Source organism: Schistocerca piceifrons, chromosome 2, assembly GCF_021461385.2.
Source record: "Schistocerca piceifrons isolate TAMUIC-IGC-003096 chromosome 2, iqSchPice1.1, whole genome shotgun sequence".
NCBI lineage: Eukaryota > Metazoa > Arthropoda > Insecta > Orthoptera > Acrididae > Schistocerca > Schistocerca piceifrons.
Genome location: NC_060139.1, coordinates 840,563,152 through 840,586,625, shown reverse-complemented (window position 1 = coordinate 840,586,625; position 23,474 = coordinate 840,563,152). Strand labels below are relative to the sequence as shown.

The 23,474-nt window shown below is 39.7% G+C and overlaps 1 protein-coding gene across 1 annotated transcript in view; it reads right to left on the bottom strand.

Annotated features, from left to right (window-relative positions):
• Positions 1-23,474, bottom strand: part of LOC124776996 (laccase-9-like) — a 162,524-nt gene that overhangs the window by 54,338 nt on the left and 84,712 nt on the right. Inside the window, exons 7-8 of the mRNA XM_047252244.1 lie at positions 18,556-18,712; positions 683-901 (exon numbers count right to left, since the gene is read on the bottom strand). Of these exons, the coding sequence (XP_047108200.1) occupies positions 683-901; positions 18,556-18,712 (376 nt within the window). The remainder of the gene's footprint in view (positions 1-682; positions 902-18,555; positions 18,713-23,474) is intronic.

Sequence of the window (23,474 nt, the reverse complement as noted above, 5' to 3'; positions counted from 1 at the left end):
TGTGATGGACTTCATCCAGTTTGTTTTTATTTTCCCAACATCATTAATGACATAATTGTAAATTAGAAAAACAATAGTGTATAAGTTTTCATTAATAAAATTACATACAACATTACCTTCTTGCTACTTAAAAATTTTCATTGTGCCATTGAACAGTAAATGCTAATGCCCATCTTATGTTTTATCATATGTGAAATAAAATAGTGAAAAAATTAAAAAATAACATTTTGGTCATTGATATTTAAAAGAACTACACTGATTTAATTTCATCAAGATCAAAGACAAAAAAAATAAAGTTTTGGGCATTAATGGGTTAACAGGCGCTATTTCATAGTGAATTGTCTCCAGATAAGCTATTTATCAGAGATGGTTTCAAACAGCCTTATTTTCTGCATAAAATGTCAAAAATCTAAGCAGTCACTGGCATTACACATCATCTGGTGAATCCCAATGTAGTACTCAGCCATGGGACCTAGCATCTTATAAGAAAGAAACACGTGCATTTGTTTGTTAGCTAGAGCACAAAAAATAGTGTGATGCGGACAGTTTTAACATTGCATGTTTTGAACTGTAGTTGCATTGAATACCACTAGTGGTTAGGCCTAAACTACTTCATTAACAATATATACACCTTCATAATGACTGTTTCTTTCACCTAGGAAAAAATTAATACTGTACTCACCTGGGTCTACAAGCACTATTTCCACAAGATCACCCAAATCAAATTCAATAACATACGGGCAGTTACAGAATTCATCATCACATTCACTACTCTCAGGTTGTATATTTGGGCAGAAATTTTCAGAAGATATCAAATTTCTCTGGGTTAGCAAAGGCACTGGTGGATATTTAAAAGTAACATTGTTTACTTGAGGATATGGGCCTGGTATCTGCAATGAGTCTGAAAAATAAAGTTATTTAAAAAATAACAATTCCATGACACAAAATATACATTTGCATCACACACCCACAGTTTAATGGGGTTTACTCAGCGGTCAGCAAAAGCTTATCCCCAAGTGTAAAATAGATGGTACAACTGAGTTTTATTGTTGATTTGAAGTTTAAGTCATCCATAGCGTTGAAAACAGAACTATTACTACTACAAAATTAAATAATAAGTGTAATCTTAGGTTATTTATATTATGATTAGTAATAATATAGTGATTGTAGCACTAAATATACAAAGATATACCTAAAAACAAAGATGATGTGACTTACCAAACAAAAGCGCTGGCACGTCGATAGACACACAAACAAACACAAACATACACACAAAATTCAAGCTTTCGGAACAAACTGTTGCCTCATCAGGAAAGAGGGAAGGAGAGGGAAAGACGAAAGGATGTGGGTTTTAAGGGAGAGGGTAAGGAGTCATTCCAATACCGGGAGCGGAAAGACTTACCTTAGGGGGAAAAAAGGACAGGTATACACTCGTACACACACTCATATCCATCTGCACATACACAGACACAAGCAGACATTTGTAAACTCTTTGCCTTTACAAATGTCTGCTTGTGTCTGTGTATGTGCGGATGGATATGAGTGTGTGTGCGAGTGTATACCTGTCCTTTTTTTCCCATAAGGTAAGTCTTTCCGCTCCCGGTATTGGAATGACTCCTTACCCTCTCCCTTAAAACCCACATCCTTTCGTCTTTCCCTCTCCTTCCCTCTTTCCTGATGAGGCAACAGTTTGTTGTGAAAGCTTGAATTTTGTGTGTATGTTTGTGTTTGTTTGTGTGTCTATCGACGTGCCAGCGCTTTTGTTTGGTAAGTCACATCATCTTTGTTTTTAGGTATATTTTTCCCATGTGGAATGTTTCCCTCTATTAATAAATATACAAAGATGTACATTCCACGTTGGTTCACCCAGCTTCCACACTCGGTGACACATAACAATATAATATTGCAGTACTAAATATACACAGATGTACATTCCATGTTGGTTCATCCAGAGCTTCCACACTCAGTGACACAAAGTAAAACCAATTTTTTAAATGTGATCAATTGGTCAATTTTCCTCAGACATTCTGTAAATCCTGTCTCTCTTTATCAGACTAGTGCACTTTCATTCATTGATTGTTAACAGGGTGATTCTATGAGAGAGATGCTTTGCAAACACTATACAAGATATGATTAGAAAGTTTTAAGAATGGATCCAGAATGGATCCACTGCTGCTTACTGGTTTAACGGGCAGGTACACGGAGGGTGAGGAGTGAGTCATTGCCTTGTCCTTGAATGCCCTCTGCCAGGAAATTGTGTTTCCTTTATTCAGTTAATTGTGGTAGCTAGCTGAGTGCTGTTCTCTTAGGGCTTGTTGCTGGATTCTGTCTACATGAAAATGGACGTAAAAATGGAGCGATGAGTTTGTGTAAAATTTTGTTTTAAAACTGGAAAATCAGCTTCTGAGACTTACCAACTATTTAAAACAGCTTTTGTAGATAATTATATGAGCCAGTCAATTTTTTTTTGTCTGGTTCAACAGATTTTAAAATGGCCACAAATCATTTGAAGATGAACCACTTTCCAGCAATCCTTCCACCTCAAAAACGAATGAAAATGTTGTGAAAGTTCATGACTTAATGCACTCTGATCATAGACTTACAATTAGGGAGATGGCTGATGAACTTAATTTAAGTTTCTATGCAGTTCAGTCAATTTTAACTGAAGATCTGAACATATGTCAAGTGTCCACAAAATTCATTCCAAAAGTGTTGTCAAGTGACCAGAGACAATACCGACTTGAAGTGTGCCAAGAACTGATTAATCGGACTAAAAATGACCCAGATTTATTAAATAGGGTAATAACAGGTGACAAATCATGGGTATATGGATATGATCGTGAAACCAGAGTTCAGTCTTCACAGTGGAAGACTCCAGGTTCACCACGACCAAAAAAAGCATGGCAAAGTCGATCAAAGGTGAAGACAACGTTGGTGATTTTTTTCGATTCTACCAGTATTATGCATCATGAATTTACCCCTGGAGGTCAGACTATTAACCAGGAATACTACTACTGTGTCCTGGAGTGTTTGTGTGGAAAGGTGCAGAAGAAAAGGCCTGCATTTTGGAAAGACAGGAGTTGGGTGTTACATCATGACAATTCTCCGGCTCATTGTGCCTTCTCCATCATTGAATTTTTGACCAAATTCAAAATTCCTGTGCTTCCACAACCACCACATTCCCCTGATTTGGCCCTGTGGACTTCTACCTGTTTCCTAAACTGAAATTTTCACTGAAAGGGAAGCGATTTGACTCGATTGAAGACATCCAGGCACATACGGAGAGTGTTCTTAACACACTTCAGGAAAAAAAATTCCAGGAATGTTTCCCAGAGTGAAAACACCATTGGAGATGGTGTGTTCAGTCAGAAGGGGACTATTTTGAAGGAGATGTATCGTAGCAGCATGTAAGTACCACCATTGTACAATTAAAAGCCCATTCTTAAAACTTACCAATCACACCTCGTATCATGGCAGTTTTAGGGGGGGGGGGGGGCATTTTGAACTGTGGTTGCATAAGATACTGGTAGATGTCGGGCCTGAACAACTGCAGCAAACTGTTGTGTTGTAGCCACTTCAAACTGTTTTGAGTAATGTAGGATGGCAACCCTTTGAGAGGGATATACTGTCTGCATAATACCAGAGCATGTTTTTAAAATTTGTGAACAAAGGATCAGTGCAGATTGTAAGGCCCAAGCAAAATTAGTCCAAACATGTTTGTGTAAAGGAGATTACAAACAGTACAGGAAGGTGCAGAAGCAAGTCAGGGCCACAGAACTGAACACACAAAACTCTGGTGCCATGTGGCATCACGAACAGGAGTGGCAACAAAAGTCTCAACAGAGACATGTATAGGAGATGGTGAGAGGCAGACATGTTGCCTTGCAGGAGCACAAATAACATTGGACTATAAACTTCACTAAAGTCTACTGAACACCAATTCGCAAATTGATACAGGTACAGTAAAGCATGCAAGTGTACATAACAAACTTTTTGAAACTTGTGGAAAGATTGTAATTCATGAATGTGAATGACAAACAGTAACTCGATAATGTGCTCCTGACATGGTATGAGGAAAGTGAGAATTGTGGCTCTCCTGACTGAGAATAATTTTGAGCAATTTTGACTCAATAGAGACGGTTTCTGTACTGCTGCTAAAATGTACCAAGAAATCAATATGAATCATTCAAAAAATTGAAACTATATTTTTGTTGCCACAAATATTAATCCAGTGCTGTTCTAGAACTCTAAGGGTTTTTCTGTTTCTGAGACCAATAAAATCACTTTTATAGTATACAGATCAACAACAAAGAGATGAAATTCTGAGTGATGCCAACTGCTATCACTGTCAACAATGAGAAGATGCTCACTGTGAGGTCTTCAAGCTGTGAGTACCCAGTAAATGACTGTCCAATGCTGTGTAAGACCATATCAAGTACGTCCGCTTTTGGAAGAGGAATAGTAAACATTACTAAATATACTTTAACACATCAGGAGTTTACTGAACTTTGTACAATGTTTAATATAAGAGCTATCTACAACACTGCTACTTTTGAAAGTTCTTGACCACTGGCACATTCAATAGTTAGTTTCAGCTAAGCACTGTAATATAGTTGTACACCTGTGGCTACAAAATCTCCAAGCTAGGGAATCAAAATTTTGGCATTGGGAATTCTAAGGTTAATGCAAACACACAGCAGAGTGTGATGACAGTGCTGTTAAAGTACAAATTATTCACTTTTTGATGGTCAAAACAGTCCAGAGAGTTTGTCATGTTCACATATTGTGTGTGGGCAGGGGTGCGGAGTTTGGCAGGGCCTACAGCGAAGGGAAAGTAAGTAGAAGCCATAGAATACTCAGGCAAGCAATGTGCCCACAGCAGGGGTATGCCTAGTGCTGAGGGCATAAACAGGGATCCATATCTTTATATGAAAAAGAATCAGCTAATATAAATGCAAATAAATTACTTAACTGATTTCAGTTCATAGCATTCACCAATTCATTCTGAATGCAGTCCACTGAAGATCACACAATCTAAATGGACAAAGCATCAATCTCTTGGCTGATATTTTGTTTGCACTAAATGAAGTCTGATTTGGAAAAAATAATTAGTGAACAGCTGTGGGGGACAACACTAGATGAGTAAGCAGACTGCAGACTTGAGTAAATGTTCAACACAAGCTATACCCTTGGGTAAACATCACACACAAAATTTGAATATTTTTAGCATGGTGCAGCAGATTCAGCAACTGTAAAATGTAATTATATTACATTTCAGTCTCCAGTTGCATAAGCAAAGAAACTTTACCTAGGTTTCGGCTATAATAATGTAGCCTTCTTCAGAAATGTCATAATATAAAATTAAAACATGCCAGATATTGGCCTTGCCGAACTTAAAATATTAGTACTACAGTACATAGTCATAAGACTGCATCACTTATACTAATGTTTTCCCAATAGGCCACAAAAGGGCCAAAAAGGTGGGCCATGGGCGCTGAGTCATAAGTGGGTGCCACAGCCAGCGATGCAGCGAGCTTAGCTGCTGGTCACGCGCATGCGCATACGGAGTAATACTGACTTAAAACCAGAAAATGTTAACTGAGATTATTAAGGAAAATAGTTTATTATAATAGTTCAGAGTAATAATGGCATTAAAACCATAAGCGACTGAAATTACAATTCCATAACAGGCAAAAGACATACAACAAGGGTACCGTACATAAGTAAGAATAACATTAGTTGATAACATTATTTGTTACAACAGCTAAAAATTTGCCAGTAACATCTGGAGGAACTCTGGGTAAAATAAAAGTGTTCCCTTCTTGGACATTTGTGAACCTGAAACTTAATGAGGCTGTTTATGCATAGAATTCAAACTTACCAGACTCATCCCGTTAAACATGCGACTTCTGTCATGATACCGTCCTTTTCCCTTTAGGAGCAGTACCTATATCTTACATGGGTTGATCCTAGGAGTACCCTTTCTCCTTCCATTTTGGCAGGTATGCCCCTTTTAACTTCCTAACCTATGCTACAGGTCGATCCCCTTCTTGGTGTCCCTGTCTGCACAGTATAGGTCAGCCTCTCTTGGGTCTGCCTATCTACCCTTTTCATCCAATAAATGCTGGGTGCGCTCTCCTCTTCCTTCCTGAGAAGACCTCCTGGTTCATTAACCAATCATACATCTTCATGAATACTACTCTTAAATACTCTCTCGTAAAATTATAAATCTACTTTACCTTCATATTCCACTTTCTAATATATCATCTTATACCCTAGAGTCCTCTTTCACCCCTAACTTTTACTATATAAACAGCTATCATGCACACACATAGTAGATGCTATGTCTACCTGTATTTACCAACTCCCATTAGGTACTATGCCTTTTCCCCAAGGACTAGCATGGCACATGTATTTTAGAGTGACAAAAATGACAATGCTGAACCGTCACATATCAACAACGTAATATGCGCATCAATTTAAATTTACGTATATCTGTATTCCCCTATGTCCCTTGGTGGTTCTGACATTACTTTAGGTTTCTATCTTGTAATTTCCATGTTTGTGTCTAAGTGTAATTTTGTGTGTATGTCAATGTGTGTTCATGCAGCCTGAGTCTTCAGCCTACTTATTTGAAATAAGTTGAAGGTTATAGGAAACCACAGAGAATGAGAAGGACTTCAGTGATAGCAGTACATGCATATGGAAAGAGGGCAAGGTAGATCAGTACTCAAATGAGAAGTAAGAAAGGAAAAAGCAGACAGTTGCCAAGATCGAAGAAGTGAAAGAAGATAGCCCCAAAGACAGGAAAACCCTGCCCACCCTCTTCCTCAGTATCCCTACTTCGCTGGTATTAGTCATGTTAGTCCATACACTACCCAACCCATTCAAAATTGATACAAACCCTCCCATCTACATCACATCTCATAAAAGGTATAAATTTTCTATAAAATTAGAAAATTATACACTATAATAAGATAGTTATTTCATTAGTCACCTCATATTATATTATTCTTAAATATAATATTCTATTCTGTTCATTCCATCTTAAAGTCACTCTGTTTACATAGTACCATCATATTACACCTTCTACCAGAATATTATACTATTCGCTCCATTTCATATTTAGAGATCACTGTTTATCCATGATTCTCTTAAATTAGTCACATTCTTGTAGTCATATCTGGTCACTTAAATACTAAAATGATAGGATAGTTTAAGAGGTTATGAATAGATTAGCGATAGTTGAAGATTTAAGGGAATTTGGTGTAGGAAAACTGATGTGGAAGTAACACCAAAAACAACTCAGGAACCGACGGTCATCACTCCGCCCACTAACACGAAGTGTTAACATCCCTGGGGAACAGATGTGACTCCACCTGGATCCCATGGATCTGACATTAACTTCACTTGACCAAATGCAAACCGGTACTTTTCGTTAAATTTTGTGTGAAAGTCTTCCCACAGCAAAACAATCACCACTTTACTACATAACACAGAGCTAGGTAAAGTTATTCTATTTTCTACTCTGTCATGAACAAGTCTGAATTCTTTCCATACCTCATCGACACTTTTCTTAGTGTCATTGTGTTCATAAGAGAGAGTTGTAGCCATGGTGTTGAAGGTTATTTTCATGGCAATTCTGTCTATCATCTCCTCTACCTGTTCCTCCAGATTGCTTATATTTATAGTGTCTGACGTTGCTTGTTTTTCCTTAAAATTTCTCTCCACATCATTGACTCAAGTGTTGACAACTGCAATTTGCAATTGGACAACAGGGATCAGCTTACCCTGTCTTTCTATGCTATCGTTTAAGGTATATAGTCTTTGTTTCACTGCATTGAATGTAACATTACATATAATCTGAAATGACTGTAATTTTTCATTAAATTCAGACTCTACATGTTACACTTGTCTTCAATATCAAATTCTAATTTTTGGGTCAACTTCTGAAATTGATCATTCTGCTTTTGACTAAAATCCATAAACACTTGATTCATTTGGACAGTTAAAGAATTACTTAATTCATTCTTTAAATCTAATCATAAATTTTCAACTTCATCATTTAATACATCAAACTTAGAATTTAAAGCTTCACCCTGTGCTTCTAATTTCTCACTTAAAGTTGTACTCAGTTCTTCTTGCAAGGAAGCATTCTGAGCATTTAAATCTGCTCTTTGAGCATCTAACTTAGCGTTTAGTTCTTTTCTTAAAGAAGCATTTTGATAACTCAGTTCTTTTCTTAAAGCTGTCCACCTCCGGTAGCTGAGTGGTCAGCGTGACAGACTGTCAGTCCTAAGCGCCCGGGTTCGATTCCCGGCTGGGTCAGAGATTTTCTCCTCTCAGGGACTGGGTGTTGTGTTGTCGTAATCATCATCATTTCATCCCCATTGACTCGCAAGTCACTGAAGTGGCATCAGATTGATAGACTTGCACCAGGCGAGCGGTCTACCCGATGGAAGGCCCTCGTCACATGCCATTTTTTTTTCTTAAAGCTGCTGAATCTGCTCTCTGGGCTTTAAGTAAATTCACTACTTCAGACCAGTCAGGCCCTTCTTTAGCAATTCTCATAGCCGTGGCTGGTTCTGACATCTCTCCAACTTGTTGTATACTGTCTATGCTTCTATAGACTTTAGCTCTTGTGAGCATCTAATACTAATTTCAATTAGACCAATTACACAGTAAAAGTTCACCCCACAGTATTTTATAAAACTTTCTACTAGAATAATAAAGTTTTTATTTCACGTTCAGCTGGCATAGAATTCTTGCTGCATAGGTGAGCGAGTATAGAATCGGCACCGGTGAATAGCACAGGCACTGGCAGTGTTGAACATTGGTTGCAGCATCGGCAAGTGGACATAAAGTCAGCAACAGTGAATGGCAGCTGTTGTAGTCAGCAACCGTGGTGGGTTACTATGGCGGCATCAGCGGCTGGTTACTGCGTCGACTTCGGTTCGTTGCTGCATTGGCGTCATTAGCTGGTTACTGCGTCAACATCGGTTGATTACTGCATTGGCATAGGCACAATTTACTTGGGTGAGAAATATTTCTTCCCCACACCAAAAACTCCTTAGTCAAAAAGTTGAGATCTTCTCTCCGTTCTCTTGACGTTATTACTTTTTTCTGTCTCATATTGTGTTGCATTCGCAACTTTCTTTCTTTGGTTTATTGGACACCACACAATTATTGGAAACAATTTATCAGTCTTGTTACTGCTGGTTGCTATGCAATTCTTAACATATTCTTGTCTCAATTTACTTAAAAAATTCCTCCTTTTCGAGTACTGATCACATCGGTCACCACGTTCTGGCAGTTTCCGGCGACTAGAGGAAGTAATGTGGTGCTGGTGTGCAAGACTCACACGTCCCTTTCATCATTGACCTACTTGAGGTGCTTTGCTGATCTTCTTTTCAGGATAGTTGGCTGTGACGACCTGCTCAACATCTTCTTCGAAGATATGATGCTGTTGGGAGGAATTTTCTCTATTATTAAAATGATTGCGTACATTCAAAACACTTTTAAATCAATCCTGCTATATTTCACTTCCACAAACAGAACACTCAGAACACCACATAACAGTTTTCACATAAATGAATCATATTTTGTAAGCCCAATGACTCGTGGTTCATCAGAAACTGTACAGCTCAAAAAATCTCTCAAGGTTCTCATAAGTCCACCATCTGCAACTCTAGAGAGTCAGTAAGTAAGTAAGTCAAAAGTGAGTCTCTTTTCTTTTCTTTTCTTTTATATAATTCAACCGTTCACAATAATGACTGACGTAGCTCAGTCATGGAGTAAGGCGCAGTTGCTCCTTGCACTGGGCTTGTAGTTTCTGCGACTAGTGTGCCAACAACTTGGCCGCATTGATCAGTCACCCACATTGTAGCATTCTCTTGACACATGTCCACCCTGCGCACACAGAAAACCAGCTCGAGGTAGACACTCTCCCGTCTCTCATGCTTGTACGTAAACTATTGGGAGTTCGAGACAGTGGAAAGCCGAGGGTCTCTAGAATTTGCGTTGAAATTCTCGATGCACTATACAGTTGGCTATGACTTCATATATTTGCCATCTATATTGCTGACAAAGAGTGAGCCCAGACATGGGAGGCCACATGATAATAATGTGCATGGATGATGGTACGTCACCAGGCATAGTAGGTCAAATTAAGTGTATGGACTGCACCCGTGCATTATCTCACCTGAACTACATCCATTTACAAGGGCAGACCTATATTTTGGGTGGCAGTTAGTGAGTGCTTCACCAAAATTGACTCATCATAATTTTGCTCATCTGCATTTTAAATGTCTTGGCTAGCTGCTCTAATCCAGAATTCAAAGCTGGGTGGGTTGGAGTGGTGGGCTTGTGGGTATGCTGTTACATTCATAGACTTGTTGAAACACAGATACTGTAAACTGAGGGCCACTGTAGAAAATTACCATAGTAGAAACCACAATTTCTGGAAAAGTGTTGGTGAGATCACAAATAATGGTTGACTTGACATCATAGTGTGTGTGTGTGTGTGTGTGTGTGTGTGTGTGTGTGTGTGTGTGTTTCTCACATTAAAAGGTGGTGATATGTATTCTTTTAAAAAAACAAAGGCACTTGGTGTGTATGCATGATACAAATTATTACTCTCTCAGATGTCTTATTCACACTTGCTAACTCATGTAATTTTGTTTTGATGTTTTATAGTATTTATTCCTTGTTCCTGTGTAAACATAATATTGCTGAAGTGTCTAAACCCCTTTGTGACCCCTAGGAGGTCTTCCAAGTCTCTACACACACCCCTAGTTTAAGGCCCCTGCCATCTTCTGTGGGAACCTTTAACAATAATGTCTCCTTTGTTTTGTGAACTAAAATTGTCTACAGTTAAATAACAATTACATTGAGCGAATTCACATATGTTCTCTGCTCCCACGGAAGGGGGAGGAGTGTAAGGTTGAGCCAGACAGTAGTGGATTCTATCATTAATTTATTTCAAAAGGTTAATTTCATTCTCTCATTATGGTACAGCATTAGCCAGCAGCTTTGGTTGCCTGTAATTTTCTCGTCCCATGGCCTGGCAACAGCAAGTCAGCACCAGGGTGGGCAATCTCAATCATGCGCCTCCCTCATGTGCTGATGAGGTAATAACGCCTAGGTGATGCTAACCAGGCCAAGCTTCAGAACTTTCCATGCCGCCCCAGCGGGTTCCTCAGCTTCTGACCAATCAGGGCAGAGGAAGCCGCGTGGCCATGCTGGAATCTCCCTGCCACCCATCGGCAAGGCTCCCTCTCTGCCGCGCACCCGGTAGCTGTGAACACCACCTGCCACTCTCGGTGCTGCGGCACCGTGTACTTTGTCTCTGTAGCTGCCACGACATTCAGACTTGTCCAAATGGCAGACGCCACTAATCATTAACTTTGCCCAGATTTGATGAGAACTATGTATCGCCTACCACTACACTCTGGCTCACCCTCGCCTCCCTAGGCCTAACTCATGATGCCCATTTGAATGCATTTTTTCTGCCAGTAAATGACATTACAAAACTGGTTCAAATGATTTATTTCCACCCACCACTTAGCCACTCCAGTGATCCTGCACAGATGTGTACCCAGTACAACAGTTCATTATGGGAGGAAACCTCCATGGTACACAGTGACTATAAAGAAAAAACCTCCATGGTACACAGTGACTATAAAGAAACTTCTAAAGACACAGAGATTACTGCATAATAGGTGTAAAACAAAGTGTAGAGCTATAGATGGACAGATGCTGAATGAAACATGTTTGGCAGTCAGTAGCTTACAATGACTACCACAGCAGAATTATGTCAAGTGATCTTTCACAGAACCCAAAGAAATTCTGGTCGTACGTAAAGGCTGTTCGTGGTGCCAAAATTGGTGTCCAGTCCCTAGCAAATGAAACAGGAACTGGAACTTAGGGTAGCAAAGCAAACACTGAAATGTTTAAGCCAATTTTCAAATGTTCCTTTACAAAAGAAAATCCAAGAGGATGGACCCAATTTAATCCTTAAACCACTGAAAAGATGGACAAAATAAGAATTAGTGTCAGGGGCGTTAGAAACAGCTTAAACTGTTAAAACTGAACAAAGCTCCAAGCCCTGATGGAATCCCTGTCAGATTGTACACTGAATTTGTGGGTTTGTTAGCCCCTCTTCAAACTATAATCTGTCCTAAGATTCTGGAACAAAAAACTCTGTCCTGTTCTTGGAAAAAGGTACAGGTGGCACCCTTCAATGAGAAGGGTGGTGGAAGTGATTCACAAAACTATCCTCCAATATCCTCGACAGTGATTTGTTGTAGAATCTTAGAACATATTTTGAGCTCAAACATAATGAGGTATCTTGAACAGAATGGCCTCCTAAATGCCAATCAGCATGGATTTCGAAAACCTTGATCATGGGTAACCCAACTTGCACTTTTCTCACATGACATACTGAAAACTTTGGATCATGGCAATCAGGTAGACACAGTGTTTCTTGATTTCCATAAATCATTTGACTCAGTACAGCACCTATGCTTATTGTCAAAAGTATGATCATATGTTGAATCAAATGAGATTTGTGACTGGATTGAGGACTTTTTGGTAGGGGGGGGGGACACAGTATGTTATCTTACATCAGATGTAGAAGTAACTTCAGGTGTGCCCCAGGGGAAGTGTGTTGAGACCCTTGCTATCCATATTTTATATTAATGACCTTGCAGACAATATTAATAGTAAAATCAGGCATTTTGCAGATGATGCAGTTATCTATAGTGAAGTACTATCTGAAAGAAGATGCTAAATATTCAGTCATATCTTGATAAGATTTCAACGTGTTGCAGAGATTGGCAACTTTTCTAGATGTTAAGAAATGTAAAATTTTGCACTTCACAAAACGAAACACTGTAATATCCTATGACTGAGTCATTGGTGGAATTGGCCAACTCAAACAATACCTGGGTGTAACACTTTGTAGGGATATGAAATTGAATGATCACAGAGGTGCAGTTCTGGGTAAGGCCCATGGTAGAAATTGGTTTATTGGTAGAATACTTGGGAAGTGAAATCAATCTATAAAAGAGATTGCTTACAAATCATTAGAATACTGCCCAGCATGTGGGACCCATACCACATAGGACTAATAGGAGATATTGAAGGTATACAGAGAAGGGCAGCACAAATTGTCAGAGGCTTGTTTAATACCTGGAAGAGTGTCACAGGGATACTGAATGAACTGAACTGGCACATTCTTGAAGACAGACGTAAGCTATCCCAAGAAAGTCTATTAACAGAGTTTCAAGAACCAGCTTTAACTGATACTCTTGGAATATACTACAGTCCCCTATGTATTGATCACATTGGGATCAAAAGGATAACATTAGAATAATTACTAGATGCGCAGAGGCATTCAAACAATCATTCTTCTCACACTCCATAGATGAATGGAACAGGAGGAAACCCTAATAACTGGTACTATGAGACGTACCCTCTGCCATGCACCAGTGATTTGCAGAGTATAGATGCAGATTTAGAAAGTAAATTTGAACTACTATCAGATGTTAAAATCACATAAAAATTAGAAACCAAAAAACATCAATGGTTTTACATTTTAATAAAGTTTAATAGATATTGTAAAACAAGATTATGTGCCCGTTATTCATTTCTGATTTACCAAGACATGGTATTTATGTGAGGTGATACTATAACAGGCAACTGTTTCTGAGTTATTGCTTGTGCTGGGTTATTATGTACCACTGTGGATAGTTCTAAATATGTATTTTCTCTAAAAAATATTCTTGGAATTGCATAGTACACTTCGGAAACAGAAACGTGAAATTCCGGCAAAATCTTGTCAATAAATCATATGAAGTGTGACATCCAAAATTTGATTTCACAAAGTGTTTAACAATATGCTCCTACGTCCTCAAGAAAAGTAAATCAGAATTCATGCTATCATAAATGCATCATGACAAACGCATTGATCAGCAGAGTAGTAAACCTGGTAGTATTCTATTTTACAGTTCTACAAAGGGGAGAGGGGGGGGGGGGGTGGATGCTCTTGATCAGAAGATAAATGTGGATGAAGATGTAAAAGGTGGCCATTAGGCATATGATGGGCTGCAATGGATATTGCTATTGTCAACAGTTCCGTAATATGGCAGTACTCCAATCCCAACACAAAGATGTCACATTGCCAATTTATGAAAGAATTACCAACAACTTGAACTGAAAAGCACATGAAACTACATGCTACTGTACCAACTCCATCAACAAGTTTGAAAACATTAATTAACTCAGCATTTCGTTTGGAAGAGGAGTTCCAATCATCAAGCTCATGTGGACCTACAAAGTGTCAAAGATGTAACTTTTGTTCAAGAAATCATGACAAAAATGTGTGTTAGTCACTTGTTCAAGATGCAACAAATATGTCTGTAAAAACCACAGTCAGCAGAAGATATTATGTGTACAATGCAACAAATAGTAACTATATCATGAACAACAATATTTTAGAAATTGAAATTTTTGTTAAGCATGAAGTATTGGCTGTTAATTTCTATACTATACATAAAAAATACATTTCCCCTTTCAGAGATTAATTTGGGCCTTAATCAACTAGACAGATGAAGTAAAAAAGAAGAGTTACTACTAAAATGAAAAAGTTTGTTACTTTTAAATTAGCTCTGGAATGAGAATTGAAAAAAATGTAGACATTAAAATAAACATGTTTTTTATGAATTTTTGTCTTTCTTATACCTCACATTTAGATTAAAGCAATTATAAACAAGTTGAAATGAATGTGTATAAAACAATTACCAAAAAAAATTAATCGAAGTAAATGGAGATATTAATAATTTTTGGGTCACTAATGACCCCACAATAGTAGTTGTGATAGTCAAAAATATCGATAGTAACCCAGGGCTAATTAGAGATTTTTTTTATAAGATTATCTACTGTCTTCTGTTGCTAATAGACTACAAAGTGACTGGTTGTGAAGAATTTGTATTATTTAGAACTTAAGATTTCTCTGTTTTGAACAACAAAGTGATTGCAGCTTTACACAGCAGTTTCTGAGTAATTATAAAAATTCAATACATTGATGAGAATGTTCATTCAAAACTAACAATAATCATATTTTGCTGTGCAGTTTTTTTTCTTTTTTCCTTTTTTTTCATAGCACTGAAGAAGTTAGAATGTTACAAACTGAATGGATATACAAAAAAGAAAATTCTGCATCTACAGCAGATTCAGAAAACCACTGTGAAATGTATGAAACAGACTATTTCCCATTGTGTAACTTTTTAAGGCTTCTTCACATTCTATTTGTGTGTAGAGCATGGGAAGAATAATTGCTTCAATGTTTCTCTGTGCATAATGATTACTCTAATATTGTGTTAATGTTCCTTACAGGAGCTGTATTAGGGGGTTCCTAGATTCCCAACTTAACAGTTGTTCTTGAAACTTTTTAACCAGACTTTCATAGGATGGGTGACATATCTTCAAGCATCTGACAGTATAGGACTTTCATGATTTCTGTGATTCTCTCGAATGGGTCCACAAACCTACAACCATATGCGCTGGCTTCCTTTATATATTCAATATCTCCTGACAGTCGTATTTGGTAAGTGTCCCATAACCTTGAGCAATATTCTAGGATGGATTGCACATGTGTTTTGTAAGCAATTTCCTTTCCACACTGACTATATTTTTTTAACAGCTCACTGTTAACAAAAGGCTGCCACATGCTTTACCTATGACCACACTTATGTCATCACTCTATCTCATCATATCTCAACAAATTGAAACTCTCAGGTTTTTATATGAGTTGACTGATCCAGTAATCCCAATTGTAACTCACTGATTTTGCAATAATGGGGTACTGTACTTTTTTCATTTTGTGCAGTGATCACTTTTATATTTATGACAGTTTAAAGTGAGCTGCCAATCGCCACATAACATTTAAATCTTATCAAGATATGACAATATTTGTGAAACTTTTTCAGACAGTACTTGTTTATGAATAACTGCATTATCTGCAAAAAGTCTGAGTCTGCTATTAATATTGTCTGCTAGGTTATTAACATAAAAAGTGAAGAGCCCCATCATACATTTCTGGGGAACACCTGAAGGTGATTTAACATCTGTGACTCTGCATCCACTACAACAGGCTGTGTCTTCTCTACCAAGAACTCTTCAATGCATTCATAAATTTCACTTTCTAAACCATATGACCATTCTTTCATTATGTACATTGATGTGTTACTGAGTTAAATGCTTTTAAGAAATCAAGAAATACTGTGTCTACCTGTCTGCCTTGATCCAAGGCTTTCAAAAAAGTGCAAGCTGCATTTATCATGACTGATGAGTTTGGAATGCATTAGGGTTGGTATGGGGGAGGTAATCCTTTTCCAGATAGCTCACTGTGGTTAGCTTGAATGCATTCTAAGATTCTGTAACAAGTAGAGTCAATGATATGGATGGCATTTTTCTGCACCACTTGTGATACCCTTCTTATAGAAAGATGCAACAAACTACTGGACACAATTTTTGCTATAGAAATTTATGATTATTATTATTAAAAGAGTATTTAACTTGGCTGCAAATTACGTTCAATTTTAGCAGTTTCAGCTCTTTCTCAAGTACCTGACACTAATATCTGCATCAATCATCTTCAATGTGGCGCAAAAACTAAACTGGTACAGTAGTCCCGGAATACGCTTTGTTAAGGACTTGCAATTTGATGTATAAAGATTTTTAAATAATAACCTAAAAATAAATAATAAAACTTTTATTTAAAGATATAGATTTACATTGTAACAGTACGACGACAACAACAACAACAACAACAACAACAACAGCAGCAAAAAGGGAAACCACAACCACTTCCATAATGTCATCGAGTGCTCAAAATTACTATTATCTGCCACAATATACATTTGCAGTCACTACTACTGGAGTTTCTAGGCAGAAAACTATTTCAACAGCACACCGTTTGAATTGGTTAGAATTTGCAGTACTTGTGCATAGATTCATATTTGAAATTATGCCAAAGAAAAGAATTCCAGTGAGGTAAAATGAGGCAAATATGCACATCGCCTGATAATGTCCTATCCAGAGACTAGTACTGACATTGACAAGCAGTTGTCTAGTCACAAACTCACAGTGAACTGGGCACCCAATACACAGGGCCGGTGGCAAGGGGGGGGGGGCGGGGGGCTATGGGGCCTACAGTCCGCCCCCCCCCCCCCCCCCCCCCCCATGGAGTATCATATTACACTGGATAAAATGACTTCAGAAATCAGCGAATATATTACTCCAACAGATTCAATCTTTTTTTTATAATTATGTAGCAATATAGGTCGTAATCTATTCCAAACACTTTTTAAAAAAAGAATAAGAGCTGCAAATAGTTTACTACCTAAACCAGCAAATTTCATTTAACTTCAAATAGGCATCTTATTATTTATTAATACACATTTTTTACAGCAAACTCCAAAACAGTTACAGAAAACTACTTTAAGCAACACCAAATTTTACCAATTTGTCAGTAAAGGACCCCAACTCTCCTTTTGTTGAGCCATATTCCATTCCAACAACCCCCCCCCCCATCCCTTCCCCCCCCCCCCCCCCTCCCTTTCCATTAGCCCCTGCCCTTAACCGACTTCAAGAATCGCCCTTGCCAATGCACCTATGTATTTCAAGTGAAACTACCTCTAGGAGAGCAATTCCGATTTTTATAAGAAACTGTGTGCATCTGTTACCTGCTGAGTTTTCCTCACTGATGTAAAACCCTAATAAATTCCCATAGCTGTTCACACTAAACTGACTCTTATGTGCAACCTGCCTCAGCCATTGCAGTGACACAGGATATGGATGAAACGTATTTGTGTACAAAATGTGGATCAGACTTATTTCACAGTATCTCAAAATATCTCTGGCATTAGCAGATGGATTCTGGGCTTTGCTTATTGCAGGATTCTTCTGAGAAATTGGTGTTTGTGGGAATAACCCAGATTGTTACCTGGATTCTTCCTCAGCTTTCCTGAATGCGCAGGTAGGAACTCTCCCTGCAACATACAGTTTGTTCCTATAACCCCCCTGGCCTCAACTTTCACTAGTCCCTATCCTCCACATGCCTATCCTCTTCCCTGCTGCTGCTTTAGCCCTGATAGTCCTTTCCCCTTATCTACTTTTGTCTTCTTTCCTCCCCCCCATAAAGCCACCTAATGCTGCACATAGCAGCTTGCTATCCCATCTGTACATACTCCCACAGTCTAGCATCTTTCCCCATCCCCCTGCTATTCTTCTCCCCCCTCCCTGTCTCATGCCTCTTATGTAGCCCACTACTCATCCCAGCAAAAAAAAAAAAAAAAATCATTTGTTTTCTAAACAAAGTAAAATGATTTCTCTCATCCTCAAAAGTTTTCACAACATCAGAAATGAAGCCAATACATGACAGTGAAAGGGTCTAAAATATGAGATATGATGACAATTATTTTGCAATTCAGATAAAATATAGATTTTTTCAAATCTACCTTTCATTAATTGAAATAGATACTTGAAACTCACCGTATGATTTGGAGTAAAAGCCAAGGTACACTATTTTATCTGGAGTTCCACTAACATCCACTGCAGAATCAATATCCATGTTTTTAAGATCAGAAACTCTAATAATAGTTCTATTTTCAAGGTAGTCAGGGTTCATTTCCTGAACTGGATTGAAAAGCTGAAAAAATAAATGAAAATAATTATCTCTAGATCCTCGAGGAGTAACTCAAATTTAAACCATAAGGCTGTCATATGAAACTCTTCTTTTTTAAGTCACCATGGAGACTTAAAATCAACTGTGTTGAATAAAGCAAGTTATTGTAAACTAAAATTGAAATACACTCCTGGAAATGGAAAAAAGAACACATTGACACCGGTGTGTCAGACCCACCATACTTGCTCCAGACACTGCGAGAGGGCTGTACAAGCAATGATCACATGCACGGCACAGCGGACACACCAGGAACCGCGGTGTTGGCCGTCGAATGGCGCTAGCTGCGCAGCATTTGTGCACCGCCGCCGTCAGTGTCAGCCAGTTTGCCGTGGCATACGGAGCTCCATCGCAGTCTTTAACACTGGTAGCATGCCGCGACAGGGTGGACGTGAACCGTATGTGCAGTTGACGGACTTTGAGCGAGGGCGTATAGTGGGCATGCGGGAGGCCGGGTGGACGTACCGCCGAATTGCTCAATACGTGGGGCGTGAGGTCTCCACAGTACATCGATGTATTCGCCAGTGGTCGGCAGAAGGTGCACGTGCCCGTCGACCTGGGACCGGACCGCAGCGACGCACGGATGCACGCCAAGACCGTAGGATCCTACGCAGTGCCGTAGGGGACCGCACCGCCACTTGCCAGCAAATTAGGGACACTGTTGCTCCTGGGGTATCGGCGAGGACCATTCGCAACCGTCTCCATGAAGCTGGGCTACGGTCCCGCACACCGTTAGGCCGTCTTCCGCTCACGCCCCAACATCGTGCAGCCCGCCTCCAGTGGTGTCGCGACAGGCGTGAATGGAGGGACGAATGGAGACGTGTCATCTTCGGCGATGAGAGTCGCTTCTGCCTTGGTGCCAATGATGGTCGTATGCGTGTTTGGCGCCGTGCAGGTGAGCGCCACAATCAGGACTGCATACGACCGAGGCACACAGGGCCAACACCCGGCATCATGGTGTGGGGAGCGATCTCCTACACTGGCCGTACACCACTGGTGATCGTCGAGGGGACACTGAATAGTGCACGGTACATCCAAACCGTCATCGAACCCATCGTTCTACCATTCCTAGACCGGCAAGGGAACTTGCTGTTCCAACAGGACAATGCACGTCCGCATGTATCCCGTGCCACCCAACGTGCTCTAGAAGGTGTAAGTCAACTACCCTGGCCAGCAAGATCTCCGGATCTGTCCCCCATTGAGCATGTTTGGGACTGGATGAAGCGTCGTCTCACGCGGTCTGCACGTCCAGCACGAACGCTGGTCCAACTGAGGCGCCAGGTGGAAATGGCATGGCAAGCCGTTCCACAGGACTACATCCAGCATCTCTATGATCGTCTCCATGGGAGAATAGCAGCCTGCATTGCTGCGAAAGGTGGATATACACTGTACTAGTGCCGACATTGCGCATGCTCTGTTGCCTGTGTCTATGTGCCTGTGGTTCTGTCAGTGTGATCATGTGATGTATCTGACCCCAGGAATGTGTCAATAAAGTTTCCCCATCCTGGGACAATGAATTCACGGTGTTCTTATTTCAATTTCCAGGAGTGTAGATGCTGAGCAACAAGTTATGTATTCAACTTTTTCTCTGTTTCCTTATAGTCTAATTCTTAAATTCCATGCACGTTTTTCTATTTAGGAGGTGTAATCTTGCATTTTGTAACTGTAGTATATCCTTTTACATTAATAAAAGACTAAAATCCTACTATGCAATTATAGATGTCACTGAGATACATATAAAATCACATTTTGAGGTTTTAGTTGTACAGTAGTTGTGACTCTTGAAGTTTTCCTATCATAGCAAGTATGCCATAAGATTTCTGGATTGCAGACAAGTTGTGTCAATGTCTTGCAAAATGTAGATGTAATTTGGCTGCTATCCTGAAACCTCATGATGAACTGTAGTTGTCACTCAACACTGTTACACACTTGCAGAGCAACAAGTTATGTATTTAACTTTTTCTCGGATTCCTTATAGTTTAATCCTTAAATTCCATGCATGTTTTCTATTTAGGAGGTGAAACCTCACATTTTGTAACTGTAAAATGTAAATTCAGGCAGTATGTAGCACAGCTGCTAGTCGTTTGTGTGTTCTGAAGAGCCAGCAACTATTTGTTTATAGTTAGTTTCCAACTGTTGCTGCTTCACATCTGCAGAGCAGAAAGATATGTATTTAGGTTTTCCCATGTTTTCTTAGTATTTTGGGATGGGTATGACATGCGAATGCTGAGCACAGATGCAGGAGAAGCTGGCCACAGTTCACAAACAGCTGTATGCGCTATTGGCTGTGGTCAGCCATCTTCAGGCTGTTGCATCTAACATGCCACATAGGACACCTCAGAAGTTACGTGTTTCAACCACAAATTCTGCTGCTGAAGCACTTTCCAGTGGACACAACATAGGGAGATCTGCCATCATCTCAGGGTGAGTGGCAGCTGGTAATGAATTTGTGTCGCTTGAGGTGAAGGGGCAATGTGAAGACTAGCCATCTGGACTTGCCCACTCATCCTATGAGTGGACAGGTGGCCATTCCTTCAGGAGGACCCAAGCAGCAACCCAGGGGGAGGGGTTTGTCAGTTACCAGAAACTCCAGTGTTAGGCATGTGATGAAGCCTCTTAGGGAAATAGTATAGAGCACCAGAAAGAAAGCCAATGTACACTTGGTATGTATGCCAGGAATCTTTATGTGAGATGTGGAGAAGGCTTTGCCTGCAGCTATCAAGCATGCAGTGTGCAGTTGTCTAAAAGTTGTGTCTCATGTAAGCACCAATGAAGCATGTTACTTGGGTTCTGAGGCCATCTTCAATTCATAAAGGTGGCTGGCAGAAGTGGTGAAGGCTGCCTGCCACTCAAGCAAGCTGCAAGTTGAGCTCACAGTTTTCAGCATTGTTCCCAGAGTTCAGTGGGGTCTTTTGGTTTGGAACCGAGAGGAGGGTCTCAGCTGAATGCTCTGTGAACTCTGTGATGGTCTTGGCTGCAGATTTCTGGACCTACATAATCAGGTGGAGAGTTGTAGGGACCCCCCTTGATAGGTTAGGGTTGCACTACACAAAGGAAGCAATTACTTGGTTAACAAAGTACTTGTGGAGTGCACATTGGAGTTTTTTAGGTTAGGCAGTAGTTTGAGGTACTCTGAGGAACACTCACTAGCCAACATGCATATGGTGAAATCAGACCACATTCGGAGTAAAGACACTTCAATTGTCAAAATTTTATCAATAAACTGTCAAAGTATTCATAACAAAGTTCAAAAAATTTACCTCCCTCCAGGAAATTTACCGAGCGAGGTGGCGCAGTGGTTAGCACACTGGACTCGCATTCAGGAGGACGATGGTTCAATCCCGCACCCGGTCATCCTGATTTAGGTTTTCCGTGATTTCCCTAAATCACTGCAGGTGAATGCCGGGATGGTTCCTTTCAAAGGGCACGGCCGACTTCCTTCCTCATCCTTCCCTAATCCAATGAGACCAATGACCTTGCTGTCTGGTCTCCTCCCCCAAAACAGCCCCCCAACCCGACCCAGGAAATTTATTGCATTCAAATTATTCTTGAGACTGAGAGCTGACTGAAACCCAAAGCAGAAAGTTTACTGATCTCATACAGATATGATTTTGCATATATAGTCTGAAGTGGCGAATGAAAATTTGTACCAACACTGGAAACTGAACCCAGGTCTCCTGCCTGGTAGGTAGCCATGCTAGCCACTAAACCACCTTGGCACAGAAATTCACACAACTGCACAGATTACCCTGGAACCCAACTGTCCTCGATCCAAATTCTCATTGCCACCGCCATCTACTTTAAATTCCATCTTTCACATGAACAAAATTCCAGAGGCTCTCTGTGTTCTGGAACAGCATCGAATGAGCCTGAATCCCAGGAGTACGTATTTATACAAATGAAATAACACACTTTCAGAGACTTTACTGGTCTCCTACAGATATGATTTTATGTATACAGACTGAAGCAGCAAGTAAAAATTTGTATCAAGACCGAGAATTGAACCTGGATCTCCTGCTTACTAGGTAGGTGCAGTAGCCACTAAGTCACCTTGGCACAGTGGTTCACACAACTGCATGGATTACTCTGGCATGCCTCTGTCCTTGATCCAAATTCTCATTGCCACCGCAGTCTACTTTAAATTCCCCTTTCACATGAACAGAATTGCCAAGGCTCTCCATGTTCTGGAATAGCACCTCAACATCGAACGTAAATGGGGGATCCAGCACGAGTCCCAGTTGCAGGTACTTATACAAATAAAATGACATCGGCGACCACTGATGATGTTTTAAATAAAGCAAAGCACTTATGGTACAAATAAGTCTTTATACAGTCTCATATGATAGTAAAACTTCCATATTACTTGTAAAATTGTGAATGTAGATGAGAAGCAACATAAACAAAATGACTTCATGTATTCTCAGTCTTGTTTAAGGGTCTTTTGACAACTCAGTTCCTCTATTATTCAGAGAGTTATTACCTTTAACCCCTTAAATCATTTACACTCATATCCTTCCAATTTTGCCATGATGTCTCTTCCGTTATTTTACCTAAATAGCTGTAGGGGAGGAACAACAGCACTGCACTAGTGGTTTCCTGTCTTGTAGATGCAAAGATAAAGCTTTACCACATATCTGATATGTACAATTCATATTGTCATTTGAAGAAGGAAAAAATGTAAAAGAAAGGAAGAAACTTAAAGCAGATGTAGTTATGAGTCCATCTGAAG